Genomic DNA, 16,579 nt, shown 5'->3' on the forward strand with positions numbered 1-16,579 from the left:
GCAATGTTAGTAACGCTATTGTAGGGGCTTGGCACTGGTAGGGATCTGAGACTGATGCATCAGTCAGCACCAGCTGTTCCCAGAACTTGTCTTCCAGGGGTCGTCCTTGGAAATGAAGGTTGTGCTTCTCTGACTGAAAACAAGTTAATTTTCCTTCATGCATTTAGAAACCTCTCTTTTTCGTAGCTAGCACGGTCATTATTTGACTTTCACAGAATCACAGAATGTTAGGGATTGGAAGGGACCTCAAAAGATCATCCAGTCCAATCCCCCTGCCGGAGCAGGAACACCCAGATGAGGTTACACAGGAAGGCGTCCAGGTGGGTTTTGAATGTCTCCAGAGAAGGAGAATCCACAACCTCCCTGGGCAGCCTGTTCCAGTGTTCCGTCACCCTCACTGAGAAGAAGTTTCTTCTCACATTGAAGTGGAACCTCTTGTGTTCCAGTTTGAACCCATTACCCCTTGTCTTACCATTGGTTGTCACCGAGAAGAGCCTGGCTCCATCCTCGTGACACCCACCCTTTACATGTTTATAAACATTAATGAGGTCACCCCTCAGTCTCCTCTTCTCCAAGCTCAAGAGCCCCAGCTCCCTCAGCCTTTCCTCACACGGGAGATGCTCCACTCCCTTCATCATCTTTGTGGCCCTGCGCTGGACTCTCTCCAGCAGTTCCCTGTCCTTCTGGAACTGAGGGGCCCAGAACTGGACACAAAATTCCAGATGTGGTCTCAGGACTTTGTCCCAGGGTGTTATTTTCTTGTTCTGAAACTGAGTTAATGTTTTTAATTGCTCTGGTCTGAGATACAAGGACATTCTGAGCTCAGCCCACAGGTGTGAGGCAGCAAGGAAGGGGGGCATGGATGGGGCAGAGCTTGACTGACATCCAGACTGATCAATAAGAGTATTCCATCCCATTAGCGTCATGCTTCTCATTTAAGGAGTCTTGGGATCTTTGGGATAGTTTTTGGTTGGAGCCAGGACAGAGACCTGCTTGGGGGGAGTTCTGTTCAGGAGTTTCTTTAGTTTGGCCTTTTGCCATCCTGCCATTTGCAGAGGCCTCTGGGCCTTTCTGCCTTTTTCTCTCTTTCTCTCCGGGATCAGCTGTTCAGGACCAGGTGCTGCTTCCTGGGACTGGCTGCTCGGTGCGGATGGAGTTAATGAGGAATTGCATTGAGTATCTTTTATTTCATTTTATATATTATTATTAATATTATTCATGTTATTTTATTAAACCATGTTTATCTCAATCCACAAGTTTCTCCCTTCGCTTTTGATTCTTTCCCCTATTCAGGGGTGGAAAGGGAGAGTGAGCGAGTGGCTATTGTGTTTATATTGCTAGCTGGGGTTAAACCACGACAAAGGTCTTCCCATGGACAGTGCCATCTGCCCTCCAGATGTCACTGCTGCCACACAAATCCCCACCACTCAAACCTCCCCGTGCCACTTCCAGCAACGGAGAATGTGACAGAGTAGCTTTGCACATTTTCTTCCTTCATCGATTTTTCTCGCTGCTGCCGCCACACTCTCAGTTGGAAAAAGGCCTGAAATTTTTTCATCTCCTGGTGGCACACCGCCCTGAATTCACTGCAGAGATGACACATGCCTGGGACGGAGCAGGAGCTCTCACGCTGATGCTACATCTAGTGCTTGTAAAAGAAGTTTCTTCCTGGAGACCCCACTGATAAATCAGACCTTGAGATCTGGATGGCATTTGGGGGTTTTTCTCTTGTTGCTTGGGCTTTTGTTTGTTAGTCTGCTTTTATTTTTTTTATTGTCCTCCCCCCTGCCCCACTCAGTGCTATTGCTGATATGACGGGATAGCCCCTGCCCTTGGTCTCACACCATGTGAAACACTGGGATGCTGTTCAGTCTTTAACCTGGGGAGGAGTGCAGGGCTGGACCTACACACTAATAGTTTTGTGGACTGCTCATCCTAGTCAATTCAATAACTGGAACATAACTGAAAGTAATTTTCAGTCCTAACATCATTGCTAATATGTGCAGCTCTGGTCCTACCTAGCCCTGTCCCTTCCCTGCTTGTGGTGCTCTGATTTGGCTTTCTTACACTACAGAACCCATTTGTGTTATTATTATTTTTTTAATCTCCTTTTCTGCCTCACAACCAAAAGCACTGTACTGAACGCTCTCCCTCATTTTAAAGCAGTTTAATCAAACCCACTTCTGCAGAGGAAATACTTTGTCTCTCCGTTTTCTTTCCCATTGTGTTGAAGCCTCTTAAAGCCACCCACAACTATGAGATGCAATATCCTTGCCTTATGGGGGGCTGTGCCAGAAATTATGGATAAGTGGCTATCTTATAGTCTGTAACTACTTATATGGGATAAGCAGTGGAATAATTATATGGGATAAATAGTGGGATAAGTATATGGGATAAACTGGCTTTTTTATTGTCCTTAACCTTATGGGGGCTATGCCAGAAATGATGGATAAAATGGCTCTTTTATAGTTCTTAACTACTTTGTAAAAATACTCTAAAGCTTGGCACATGCCATATTGGCTACGCAATGGTGTGACAGGGATTTTAGATGTCCTAAGTGCATGTTACTAAACAAATACCACTAGCTGGTAACAGCAGAATGCATTGCAAAAATTCCTGAGCTGCTGCCGCCCCACTGGCATCACTGTGACATCTAAATGCTCCCCTGCAAAAGCCCAATTTCCACTTTTAATTCTCGTAACACCCAAAGGAGAGGTCTGGAAGGAGTTCCCTTCCCCACTGTGTGCCAATAAAGCCAATACACTACCCCTCTTAGCACAGATCAAGAAAGGGCAAAGGAAGACAGAAAGAATCTTCTGTGTTGAAAAGACAATGAGCTCTTTTTCTTCATAGACATAGAGACCAGAACTGGTGGATAAATTTCCAGGCTTGTTTTCTAACCCATCTTCTGACTCCAGCAGTATTTACTAGCTGGAAAGGGAATCCACATGTGACTTTCCTCTGTTGGCATTTCTGATACTATGTCCACAAGAGAGAGGAGGGCTTGAGTCATGGAGAACACAGACTGAATTGCTGTGCTTGGCCCTACTCAGCTCCCACTGAAATCACCCATGTCCTCAGCCTCCTCCCATGGGCTGTGGAGCAGGGTTATAATTAAACACCAGTCTAATCCAGGCTCAGGGAGGAGAAGAGGCTGCCGTGGACCTGCCCAGTTTGCAACAATATCCCAACAAGTCCAGCTTTCACAGGCAAAGCTGGAGGCAGCTCCCTAGCAGGGGTGAGGGATGGGTCTAGCTGACCATGTCAGTAGGGTGAGGGGCTGCAGCAAAGGCCGAGCAGCTGGTTGCTGCAGCTGTGCATGTGAGAAATGGACAACTAGCTGAAATGACGGGCTTTGCTGTGCAGGATGGCAAGGGTCCTGCAGGTGTGAAGGAAGCAAGGTAAGAAAGCTGGTGCAATTCATCACGAAGCAGATGTGTCCTCAGCAACCCTCCAGGAGCATGTTAATAGGAAATGCTCAGGGATGCTCTTGTAACTACAGCTGACACCACCAAGTGAAGAAAAAGAGATCTCTCCTGCCTCCAGATAAAAAGACAGAAGCAGAGTCATGGGGAAGAGACAGACTTCTAATTCTGTTTTCAGTTTTGGGCCCTCACTACAAGAAAAGCACTAAGGTGCTGGAGAAAGTTCAGAGAAGGGTAATGAAGCTGGTGAAGGGTCTGGAGAACAAGTCTGGTGAGGAGCATCTGGGGGCGGCAGGGGGAGGTTAGCCTGGAGAAAAGGAGGCTGAGGGGAGACCTTATTACTGTCTACAGCTACCTGAAAGGAGCGTTGAGGGTGTTGGTCTCTTCTCCCAAATAACAAGCCACAAGACAAGAGGAAATGGCCTCAGGTTGCACAAGGGGAGGTTCAGATTGGATGTTAGGGAAAAACTTCCTCACATAAAGGGTTTTCAGGCATTGGAACAGGCTGCCCAGGGAAGTGGTGGAGTCACCATCCCTGGAGGTGTTTGAAAGGTGTGTAGACGATGCTCTTAGGGACATGGTTTAGTGCCAGTGTTAGGTTAATGGTTGGACCCAATGATCTTGAGGGTCTGTCTCTTCCAACCAAAATGATTCTATGATTCTATGACCGCCTTGGGAGGTGGGAGACAAGCTGCTCTCCTCCAGCCATGTGCTGCTCATGTGGGTACGACTTCCTGCAAGGATGTGAAGAAACAGGCAGCCTTATAGAAACACAACACAGGTTTCTGTTTTAATGAGAAAATAATTATATACTTGCATTGTAGGCCTCACAGTCACTATAAAACAGAAGCAGGATAACATTTAAGTGGTTAACATACAGAAAGCCAGGTATTGTTGAAACCGGTTGATAAGTCATGACAAGGATGCCGCCTTTAGGTTGCCAAACATATCAATGCTACTGTATTTTCCTTCAGATAATGTCAGTATGGAGCACGATGAAGCCCAAACTGTCAGCTTTTAAAATGAATTGTTCAGGAAACCTGCACTGTAACCCCAAACTGATTATAATCACAAATGCTAATGCTTAACTATTTCTCAATACACAGTTTCATTAAAACCAGTCTTTGCCACGGGAAAGGATCTGAGCATTTCTTTTGTGGAGACAAAGTTAACTCTGCAATAGTGCTCTTTTGTTGCATTTGATATAGTTATATATAGATAGATATGTATTACTGGTGTATACTTATAAACACCTAAGCTTGGTAGCATGCAAATGAAATAACAGAGGCAAGTAAACTGCATCGCACTCCTGTTCCCACAGCACTGAACGTGTGCTGCTGACTACGAGCGTCCATAATTTCTGGAAGAGAAAAACCCTGCTGGGTGGAAAGTTTGGCTGTCCTGCACTGATGCATGCAAATACTTTTGTCGCAGGGACAGAAAGCAAATGCCTCTAGCGCAGAGGACTCCTGCCTGGCCTCTCTCCACCACCACATCTCCTTTCAAAGGGTACAATATAATTTTCACTTCAAAGACTGAGGGCTGACTGTGGCAGTAGGGGAGGATGTGGCGAAGCATGAAGAGATGTCTTGGGATGGGTAATTGATGTCACTGGCTTCCAGTGAGAAAACAGGAGGAAAAAACAGGCCTCCAGGTTAAAGAATATAAAGATGCAGGTTCCTGGGAAGGGAGCGAATATTAGGGGAAACTGAAGAGCATGGTTTGGTGCACGACCACCTCGCTGTAAGTACAAGGGCCATCTCCTCTGCTCAGGAAACCCGTTTTTTTTTCCCCAGTCTCACTCACGGTCTCCCCAGTGGTGGAGGGAGACAGGACTCCTCTTGGTACAGATGCGCAGAGCTCACAGCTGTGGCCTCACGACGTACGGTCTCACTACAGTGCTGCATTGATGGCGTTGCTTTTCCTACAGTCTTACGGTAACGACCCACCCGCAGACGTGAACCACGGTCCACTGTTGATTGCCATGTCCGAAGAACGGGTCCCCTTCATTAGATATGTAGTTCCTTCATAGGTGCGGTGACTCCCCACGCACCCGGGTTTGGAGAGCATCCTTGAGATAAGCTCGCTGCCCTTATCACAGTGAACGCTCAGTTCAGCAGGGTCTTCTGTTCAATAGCACTTGGGGAGACAATTGACAGAACTGAGTTAATGAGTATATATAATTGTATTTGCTACGATTCCCTGAAAATAAGCCTCAAAATGATAGTGTCCATGGACAGAAATCACAAGTTGGAGGAACAAGGAGGGTGGGGTGGGTGGAATCATTTGGTTGCAAGCTCTGTGTTTAAGAAAAGCACCAGAAGTATGTTCACAGTATCGGTACTCATTTTAAATGAGCTCACTGTTTCAGGATATAACAGCACAGCAGGTCATGAAACCAAGGAAAGGCTTAAGGGAGGACCAGTATCCTGGCTGCTGATTTTTAAAAAGGATGTCAAAATAATAGTTTGTTTATAAAAAAGACAGAAAATTTTATATAGAAAAAAAGCTCGATGTCTTTTTTTTCTGTCACCTCCCAAACTTGTTGGTTTCTAGTCCAGAAATTATGGTTCCCAGTTGTAAAATATTCCTATTGTATTGCTTGCATGAAAACGAAAGAGTAAACCCGCAGCCTCTATACTACATACAAATACAAAGCACAAGAATAAATACCACATTTCTTTTCCTAATTGTCAGCTTACAAAACTGGTCAATACTTTGCAATTAATTGTGACTCATGCAAATACCATATTGGGTCAAATTTTAATATCACAAATACTGCATTAACTCAGTGCCTTGTTTTTATATCCCCTTTCAGAAAAAAAAAATAGCACTCACCCCTATAGCTGGTAAAACAGCTTTGGAGAAAATAATCAGTACACACACTGCCATACACATTCTGGTATGTCAGCCTCACACACACCCACACACACACCCACCCACACACACAGACCCACTCTAACCCTTCACTGCTGATCCCAAGCCTAAGCAATAACTAAAGGCTCTACGGTTTGCTTGTAGCACTGAAAACACCGGCTGAATGGCAAACATAATGTCTTCTTTCCTTGTCTGCTCTTCCTTGCTCGCTCCTTCCAGCTCATTATGCCCTTTAGCTTTTATTGTTGCTTGGAAACGTGAAGACTTCCACAAAGCACTCTACTTCAAAGGCTTTTTAGGTTGTATAAATATAGTTGAAGACGTAACTATCTTTGTTCTTTATTTCATACCTCTTCCTAGGCCAGAGTCTGGCTTAGTTCAATTATTGCCTCATTTAAAAATTAAATGTCCTTTATTTGTATCCCTTTCCCACTACCTTTCTACTTCAAATTATCCATCTTCATAGATTTTACACATATGCCATTCTCTTCCCTCCCCACCATCAAAAAATACTTGTCATCCACTAAATACAGATTTTCTATTTAGAAACTTCGTTAGGTAAATATGCTCTGAGAACCTGGAGCTCAAGTGATATTGCAAGCATATAGGATCCTAAAGCTAAGGTAATCCATTTGGCTTAGCTCTCATCCCCATCTATTCCACTCCTAAATTGTGATGGCTTGTGTTTGCAACACAAGGACTGTTTTACTGGGTGTGCTGGATTGTACATTTGCAATAACTGCCTCCCTGTTTTTTTTTTCTCTTTTAAACAGAAAAATTACTAGAAAGGGGAAAAGAACCCACCCCCCTTAGAAAACCACCCCAATCCCAAACCAAACTCTTCAGTCCCCTTAAAGAAAGAGCAACAGAGAGCAATATTGTTGTTTTGTGGCTGGAGAGGGTACACTGAAGCAACGCTGATGGTCTCGGCTCAGCGGCTGTGGGAGGCGAAGGAACTGCAGGAGGGTCCGGCAGGAGCTGCTGGGGGGACGGTGATGCCAGGGGCGAGGCAGGTCTGCCGATTTGGTCAGCGAGCCCCGGCCACAGGCTCCTCCATGCCGACATCTCGGCCACACACCTGCAAGCCCTCCAGTCCGTGGGGACAACGGTCCCCTTGTACCCCCCTGAGGGCTCTCACCCCCTGCACTCTCCCCATTGCATTATTTCAGAGGGGGAACGGAGGGAAGAAGAAGGGGGTATTTTCTAGGTGGGGTTTTCCTGTTGCTTTAGGATTGCCAAGAGCTGGATCATTTCTGTGTCCATGTGCATCTTTTGAGTTTGTTGTGTATTTAATAAATATTGGACTAAAATGCTGCTGCTTTTGTGGTGTGGGGGGTTGTTTTTGTTTTTTTTTTTTTTTTTTAAATTCTTCCTTTCTCTCTTTTTGGTTTTGGCGTGCCTGCTTGCTGTCTTCACGCTGCAGTGTGGTTATTCGTCCTCCTCCCGGTTGGCGTAAATGCCAGCTTCCCAACGCAGCGCCAGAGCGCTCTTTCTGCGGTTCACCCTGGTCGCCTCGAGGACCTGGTCAGGAGAGAAAAAGGGAAAACACAGCATGTCACTGAGCTGCCTGTGGCCCCTGTGCTGGGACGCCCTACACCGCAGCAGGGACCAGCCCTTCCCATAGGGCTCCCAGTGCCGCACCTCGTACAAACTGGGAGGACACATGCAATGAAGCACTTGCTGATGTGAAGGTGGGGCGGATGGCACACAAGAGCAAAGCCACACCACGGGAGGACAGGAGTGGTAGCAGTTGTCTGGCAGCACCCAGCTCGCTTCAGCTGTCCCTTACCAGCCCAGCTGCACATTGTCCCGTCCCTGCCCAGGGAAGGCAGGGCACAGAGTCTTGGTCCTCTCCCCAGAGGCAGGTGCACACCTTTGACATGAGGAACCAGCAACCAGCCAGCAGCTTTGTCCAGAGGCTGCTCTGGAGCTGCTCGTGTGGCCGGGAAAGCAGTTTGCTGCTTGTTTCAGCACATCACCCTCGCAGGCAGAACTGGGCAGCCCCCCTGCATCTGCTTCTTGTGGTCTTTGGCTTGCAGCTATGCTAAAGGGGAAAAGCCCATGCAGCATGATGGAAGTGCTCCTGGAGTGAAAAGTCACTCCGTGTGTATGGAAAAGGAGACTCACGCAAGGAGGACCTACACAGCCTGCAGAGTCTGGTGCAAGATGGGCCTTGATAAGTTTATCTATTTTCCATACACAAGTACCCGGTCACACACATATATGCACACATACAAAGACACACACTGTGTATGTATTATACATATGCACACACATGCACACACAGAAACAATTAACTAAAAATGTAAGAAACAGGTTTAATATGTGTTTTAGCAAGGTTAAAAAAAAATATCAGCTGAAACCAAAAGGTATTACTGCAATATGCATCTGATGTACTCCTTGGCAAATAATGCACAGCAGTGGGTGTTTTTATCCCAGCAAAGTGAGACATAAAGGGGCCTGGGGCCTCCTTACAGAAGCACATGGTAATGTTATTTTCTGACCAACACTGAATAACAGCCCCATGACCAAACTGCTAAGCTGCCAATGCCCAGTGCACTCAGTGTGTTTTAGAACAGCCCTCCCAGAGATGCAAACTTTCAAAATGTTTACACAGTCAGTTAAAAAAAAAAAAACCAAACTGTAAAAAAACCCCTAACAAATACATGACTGTTCACAGAACCAATCCCAGCCATCCCCGGTCCCTAGTGCATCCTGCAATCTGCTTTGCACACTCCTGGACTGTAGAAGAGTAGCTGGCCTTTTGAGAAAGGATGATGCTATTTTATTCTTCTGTATAGAAAGCCAGATACAGTGAGGTCTTAAGTCTTGGCTGGAATAAAAATAAATAACTTAAGATTAAAGAAACTCTTCTTTCAGCTTGTGACAAGGTGTGGTTGGAAAAGCACAGAGGTACTAGAGGGTCCTGCACAGGCGATATCAGGAAATCAGGTCTGAACTGCCAGCTGGAATTACAGGCCATAACTTTGCTTACAGGAATGACAACACACTTTTGCATTTATGCTGAGACCGAGACCTCCATTCAGGAGCTGAAGGTAGGGTGGAGTTTGGCCAGCTTTATTATTAGTATTTCTTTGCCCTCCTAGGTTCTTTTGACTATGACTATGAACAGGCCAAAGAACGAAAGGGAAAAAACAGCCAAAAGAGACGATTTTGAGCTAACATCCACCTGCCTCCTTGCGCTGACCAGAGCTACAGAGCTGGTCCGGGTCCACTGGAGCGATTTTCTTCTGAAATGTTGCCCCAAATCATGATGCCTCTTTTTTGCAGAGCAACCACGAGAGGGAGCAGGGCTGAACAGTTTCTATTTTAGCCCGCAGAGGGCGAATGTGCCCATAAAACTAACAATAAAAAAAAAAAAAAAAAAATCGAAATTGGTAAAAAATTTCCTTGAGACATCAGTCTGTAAGCAGCATCCTGGAGCTACCCCTGCTGCAGGGATGAGCACCATTGGTTTCAAGTACATGTTTGGAATTCTGAGTGCCAGAACCAAGGAAAGACAACCCAAACCGAACAATGGAGAAGCACAACTGGGACTGCGTATTACAGTATCAAATCATTATGTTCTCAGAATAAGAAAAGACAGTGGTTTCTCCAGGGTTAGCAATGAAGGAGAAAAAAAACCCAGTGATTTTTGTTTAAGATGGCAACAAATACTGCTAGACAGGAGACTATCAAGACTAGTATGGCATAATGATTAAATAAACCACAGAAAATTACTCTTCTCCTCACTGGATTTTGAAATTTACATGAAAAAACAGCAAATTCAGCATCGATTCCAAATTAAAACTGCCACTGTCACAGATTAGCAGTATATTTAAACAAGGTCTGCTGAATTTGGCCTGTAGAACTATGCCAGCTGAAAATACAACAGATTTTACATGATTTACAACAGTTTCCAGTCAGGGTCTTCCTTGCTGGAAATCACAATGTTGTGATGGTCTCTGGTGATGGCTTGCAACAGCCAGGACACTTAAACTTTGAAGATTTCTGCTTTGGATCAGTCAGCTCATCTTTGTCTTAAAAAACAGCCACAGGGTTTCTTCAACTCGTCCTGTCAGCAAATCTGCACAGAAGCGTATCTACTTCTGCAAATATTGCCAGTTGCTCCAAGAAAAACTATTTCCAGAATTATATCAGAGAGACTATAAGGGCATTGAATGTGGACTTAACCTTTGCAAGGAAACAAGTACTGATGTGTGGCTTTGTATTAATAAGCAAGCCCTCTAAATAGCAGAGCAGATACTAATAAGTTAAAGGTCCTTTTGAATATTTACTCCAGAATTATTCTGTAATTGGTTGGTGCAAAAGTAATAGTGGTTTTGGCACTGTTGAAATTTGTCATTTGATATTGGAATACATTCTTAAATAAATGTGGTTGTATTATACATAATTTTAATGTGCTTCTCTTGCTTTTTTTTTTTTGCTACTGACTTATTACTGTTTTATACTTATTTTAGACTATGAAAATTATGTTACACAAAAAGCAGATGCGAGCGATTTTCTTATTCAAGTTCAAAAGGGGCTGTAAAGCAGCGGAGACACCTCGCAACATCAACAATCCATTTGGCCCAGGAACTGCTAATGAACCTACGGTGCTGTGGTGGGTCAAGGAGTTTCGCAAAGGAGACAAGAGCCTTGAAGATGAGAAGCAGAGTGGCCGGACATTGGAAGGTGACAACAACCAACTGAGAGAAATCATCGAAGCTGATCCTCTTAAAAATACATGAGAAGTTGCTGAAGAACTCAACGTTGACCATTCTACTCAGCATTTGAAGCAAATTGGAAAGGTGAAGAAGCTCAATAAGTGGGTACGTCCTAAGCTGACTGAAAATAAAAAGAAATCGTTGTTTTGAAGTGTCATCTTCTCTTATTCTACACAACAACAACGAACCACTTCTTGATTGGATTGTGACATGTGACGAAAGTGGATTTTATACATCAATCAGCCATGACCAGCTCAGTGGTTGGACTGAGAAGAGCCTCCAAGGCACTTCCCAAAGCCAAACTTGCACCAAATAAAGGTCACGGTCACTGGTGCTCTGCTGCCGGTCTGATCCACTACAGCTTTCTGAATCCCAGCGAAACCGTTCCACCTGAGAAGGATGCTCAGCAAATTGATGAAACACACTGAAAACTGAAACGCCTGCAGCTGGCATCAGTCAACGGAAAGGGCCCAATTCTTCTCCACGATAATGCCTGAGTGCACATCACAAAACAAATGCTTCCAAAGTTGAAGGAATTGGGCTATGAAGTTTTGCCTCATCAACCATATTCACCTGACCTCTCGTCAACCGACTACCACTTCTTCAAGCATCTTGAGAACTTTTTGCAGGGAAAACACTTCCGCCACCAGCAGGATGCAGAAAATGCTTTCCAAGAGTTCGTCAAATCCTGAAGCATGGATTTTTACGCTACAGGAATAAACAAACTTATTTCTCGTTGGAAAAAAATGTGTTGATTATAATGGTTCTTGTTTTGATTAATAAAGATGTGTTTGAGCATAGTTATAATGATTTAAAATTCACAGTCCAAAACTGCAATTACTTTTGCACCAACCCAATAATCTACTGAAAAGAGTGTTTGACCTAAAATAACCCTCATTTTTACTAGGCTGTGTCAGTTTCACACCCACTAGAGGAAACAATGGGGTAATTATAGCATGCAACTGGAATGACTGAGTGGAGAATTGGGACTCCTCCACGGAGCACTGAATTCACAACCCAAGAAGCCGCTTGCCTAACATAGCAAATGATCTCCATTTTAAAATATTCTTGGCAGATATCAGGGCTGTCTGTAGACCCATCATGAGTCCAGCACTCAGAGGCTCTCCACAGCAGGTCAGGAGAAGGCAAGTCTTTTGCTTTTGTTGTTGTGGCTGTTTTGGGGGTTTGTAACACGCCGCATTTGGGCCACGTTACAAAATGCTACCTCGATGATTCCTAAGCGTCCTCCCTGATGATGCCCCAAGGCAGCTCAGCGGGTGCGGGCAGGGACAGGGTTGGGTGATTGGAGCATCCCACGGCAGCCAGGCCACACCTGCACACAGGAGGTGTACACTGAAAATCAGAAAGGTCGTGAAGGGGACATTTCACTCAAGTTGAGGCTGAAGAACTGAGCTGGCTGTGTCCTAATGGTAAGGACATGTCAGTGGAAAAAAAAAAAACAATGTGATATAAAATGTCTTGTGGTTGCAACTCTGAGGTCTCACTAAGAATTGCAGAGACATCTTTCCTGACAGACTCAATTTATCTTTGAGGATTTAAAAAAAAAAAAAAAAAAAAGATCGAAACAGCTACCACTGTCAGGTGTTAGATTGATTTATCTATCCATCCTAGAGATGGAGACTACCTGTCCTGAGTTTCCCTCCAAAAGACATAACAATAATTGCCCTCTTACTGGCAGCAAGAGAGTGAAAAGCAGAATACAGATATGCTCTAGTCCAAAGCACATTTATCCCCACCACTGAATAAAACTGGCTACTATACAGTACAGGTTAATTTTTCATTCAACAGTATGAGCAAAACAAACGTGGAAGCAAAATTCAAAATTCTTTTTCTGGAGTTTAATATTTTACTGATTCTTCCCATCTGGACCTGGAAGAACTAAAAGTAAGGAAAAAAAAGAAAAGAAAATGCAAAGGTCTGGGTGTCTAAAATCTACCAGTTCCATGCGGGAAAGTCATTTCACAAGACACCTCCATGGAGCACGCCGTGCACAAAGGGACAGGCACACGGGCAGGGAATGGGCTTCCTGATCCTGCATCAGGAGCAATAAACCAAATGCTTTAACATAAAACTGGAACTACTGAGGGACAAAGAACATCTCTTTCTCAGTATAAAGGTATTTTCTTTACTGTACCTACTTACTACTATTCCCTGAATACACCAGACCTCTAGTGAGCAGAGTGAGGAGCTGGGTATCTGAAACAAAAATGCGTTTACTTGAAACAACACACTAACAGTATTGTACTGCTGCTGGTTAGCATTATAACATAGACCATGTGCCCTCTGCCATCAAATCTAGTATGTTGGTTTTCCATCAAAATTTTTCAGTAGTAGCTTTTAATATCATACAAATGTCACCTGAATGCAGTATCCCCTACAGCATGACTGAAATTAATACTAAGCAAACTTAGGATAACATCCCGTAAATTTGAAGATCTGTATATTTGTAGGTCCAAAAGCAGAAGATTTTTGAGGATAAAAACCACCTATCTCTGTGCAAGCATGTAGTTATCTGTGGTCTCTTTAAACAGCTGCTTGGCTTCAGCTGAAGATTTTCAGTGAGAACCTTCTTCAGTCTGAGGCTCAACGCTCGGGATTAGCCAGATGACACCCCTCCAACCTGCACACAGAATAGCCGTGTCCTACAGCCTTTTTCATCCCTGCTCCCTTTCCCACCTGCGCATGTTCATTTCCAGCTCAATACTCCTTGTGTCATTATGATTTTACAAGGCAGACACACAACGCTACTCAGCAGAAGGACAAGGGCTGAGCATGTAAAACCTACACCTGAGCTTCTGCCTCTCACACAATATCCAATGCTCTGGTCACTACTGACGGTTTGTAAATCGTTACTCAGATTATTGTGCAGATATTACAGGGGAGAAGACGCCCAACCTGTGTTTAAAACCAGGTCTCTGAAAGCACAGTGCTCTTATATTGATTAATGCTCTATAAATACCCTACGCAAAGATCAGTCACGGGCTTGTATCAGTGAGATAAAACCCACACTAAATTATTTAATGAACAGGAAATTGCATAGACTTGACTTTGCTTTACTCTCCAGGATACAAAATGTTCACATACTTGTCTTGAGGTAGATAATGTAGTCAAATATGCTATGGAATAGGGGAATAGTGGAAGGTTCATATTTATAAAAACATGCTTGTGCTGAACAAAGAATGCCCCTCATTACCACAATCTGTTTGTGTCTCTTAAGAGAACTCCAAATTTACACATATATCTGCACAGAAAATTACAGGTATTTGAAATGTCCACATTATTGAGCACTTCGTTCCTACAAACACTGCAGAAGTACAGTTGGCATCCACTCCCTGCTCTTAGTCGTTGCATTTGTCCAGCTTTGTAGGGGTAAAGACTGTGCGGGTTATTGCCTTGCTAAAACACCAAATGTCACTGTAAATACTCTTTCTTCAGCAGGTCTGAGTTTCTTCTACTCTGAGACCAACACTGATGCTAAGTTGTGGGACTGTGATCAGTCACACAGGGACAAGGACAGGTTCACAAAATTCGCCAGACTGCGGCCATGCTCTTGGATCTGACTCTCTTCTTCCACAGACGGAAGGTTGGTGTGTGGACACTTTAAGGAATACTAGAGGTTTTCACGGGCTAAATACACTGTAACCAGAGACAAAGGAAAGCTACAGCAGTTTCACTCAGCATCTGAGGATGCTTGGATGCTGGGTTTAGCTTTGGCAGCTAAACAGTAACAGGGATTAAGGAGAAGTTCTCATTTCACACCTCAGGAATGCTCCAGTCCTGGGCAACAGCTCCCATCCCTTTAATTACAACCCCTCCCCTGCCAGAAATTGTAAGTAGAATTCAAGGGTTAGAAAAACAGCCACACAAATATTTGTTGATGAGAGATAAGAAGGAATATCCCCCACACTCATTTGCATCCTAGTTTTGATATGAAACAGCACTGGCACACAGCATGAAAATGCAAACTGCAGCAACATGCACTTGGAATCACCATGCAAGAGGAAGCAAAAATAAGCAGGTGAAAAGTACCTCAGAAGTAACCTTGCTAGACAGTAATTTACAGGTGTACTGGTAGAAAGGGAAAAGACCAGCATTAGTACATTGAACAAGCATGTTTTAACTAGGAAACAAGAACAAAAAAAAGAAATTGCAAGAACTGGCACATCCCAGAGTATAGGATTTCAAGCAACTTGGTGTCATAAAAAAAAAAAAAAATTAGTCAGTGTGATTTTTTTTTAATGACATTGCTTGGCCAGTCTCGGTCTTGTTTACCATCAATGGTTGACCTGTTTTCTGGCTGCTGCTTTTTCTCTTTTTCTCACCTGTTGAAGCCTCTAGTGTAACACATCCTCTTTGGAAGAAACTGTCCCCTTGCCTGAGCAGTGACGTTCTTCCAAGAGCAGATGCGCTTCATTTCCCTGCGTCTCTGAAAGTAAAACCTGCAAGCCCTGGCCAGAGCAGCCGCTTTGCGTAGATCAAAGCCAGACATAAAACAGAAGGTGGTGATGCTTAAAGGAGAGGTAGGGTAAATGGTCCTACCAAAACCACCCTCCTGCCTTTTGTTGTGTCTTATGTAGGGAGAAACTAAAGCTTTATCCATCAGTTGCCTTCTGCCCCCGCAGCAGCGCTGGCTCTGTTCTGCCTCGGGTACCGCAGCATCCCGACTGCTCCCGCTACCCCAGCACATCTCTCATTCCCCCCACTCACAACACTGGGCCACGTTCGGCTCTCAGGACTTAATGCTCCAAGTGGCAGCTGCCTGTCTCCCTCCCCCATTACATTTCAAGTATTTTTAAAAAAAGGCTGGTGATGTGCTCTTTTGTTTCTTTAGTACGGAAATATTTTTCCTAAGCACAAATTCAAATGTCCCCTGCTGACAAATGAAAGCTATTTGTTGTTAAAGTGATTATTGCTTAGCCTGGCATGTGAAATACAGGCTGTTTCAAAAACACGGACCAAATTTCACAACAGCAACATGTCACGACTACACAAAAATTTACAAATGGTTTAATGAGTTATCAAGTTTGCATAACCTTTTTATAAATGCTCTATCTTCTCTCCACCTGCTGTATGGACAACATTGAGATGATAGTTGAATTCATCCCAAATGCCTCTCAATTGGGTCCATTTTTTGGAAGCACCCTGTATTAGCTCAGACTAACAGTTTGAGCACTTCTATTTGAATTATCTTTCGCCTGTCAATGGTGGGAGTTTTTTAAATAAGGAGAGCAGAAAAAGAGCATTTCTTTTTGAATTATCTTTCCCCTGTCAATGGTGGGAGTTTTTTATAAAAGAAGAGCGGAAAAAGGCAGGGAAGAGAAACAAAGCACTGCCACTTGTTCAGGGAAACTCCCCCTGGGCTCTGCAGGACGTTGCCCTCTAACAGGATTTCAAATAGGCAGCAGCAAAACGTAAATCATCTTTGGCTGTATGCAATGGGCTTAGAGGAGAATAACAACAAACTGCAACATGGTGGGACTTCGGTGTGCACTGGGGTTCTGTAAATTCACTGCAGCCTTGGCAATTAAT

At 44.1% G+C, this 16,579-nt stretch overlaps 1 protein-coding gene across 11 annotated transcripts in view; it reads right to left on the reverse strand.

Moving 5' to 3' along the window:
- Positions 1 to 4,187: 4,187 nt before the first annotated feature.
- Positions 4,188 to 16,579, reverse strand: part of PALM2AKAP2 (PALM2 and AKAP2 fusion) — a 271,664-nt gene continuing 259,272 nt past the window's right edge. For 9 of the 11 annotated variants that reach the window (XM_065655378.1, XM_065655375.1, XM_065655377.1 and 6 more), the window contains 2 exons: positions 15,080 to 15,118; positions 4,188 to 7,823 (listed from right to left, as the gene is read on the reverse strand). In XM_065655378.1, the coding sequence (XP_065511450.1) occupies positions 7,731 to 7,823; positions 15,080 to 15,118 (132 nt within the window). In that variant the 3' untranslated portion in view covers positions 4,188 to 7,730. The remainder of the gene's footprint in view (positions 7,824 to 15,079; positions 15,119 to 16,579) is intronic. The other 2 variants (XM_065655374.1, XM_065655380.1) reach the window with 1 other exon arrangement.

Source organism: Caloenas nicobarica, chromosome Z, assembly GCF_036013445.1.
Source record: "Caloenas nicobarica isolate bCalNic1 chromosome Z, bCalNic1.hap1, whole genome shotgun sequence".
NCBI lineage: Eukaryota > Metazoa > Chordata > Aves > Columbiformes > Columbidae > Caloenas > Caloenas nicobarica.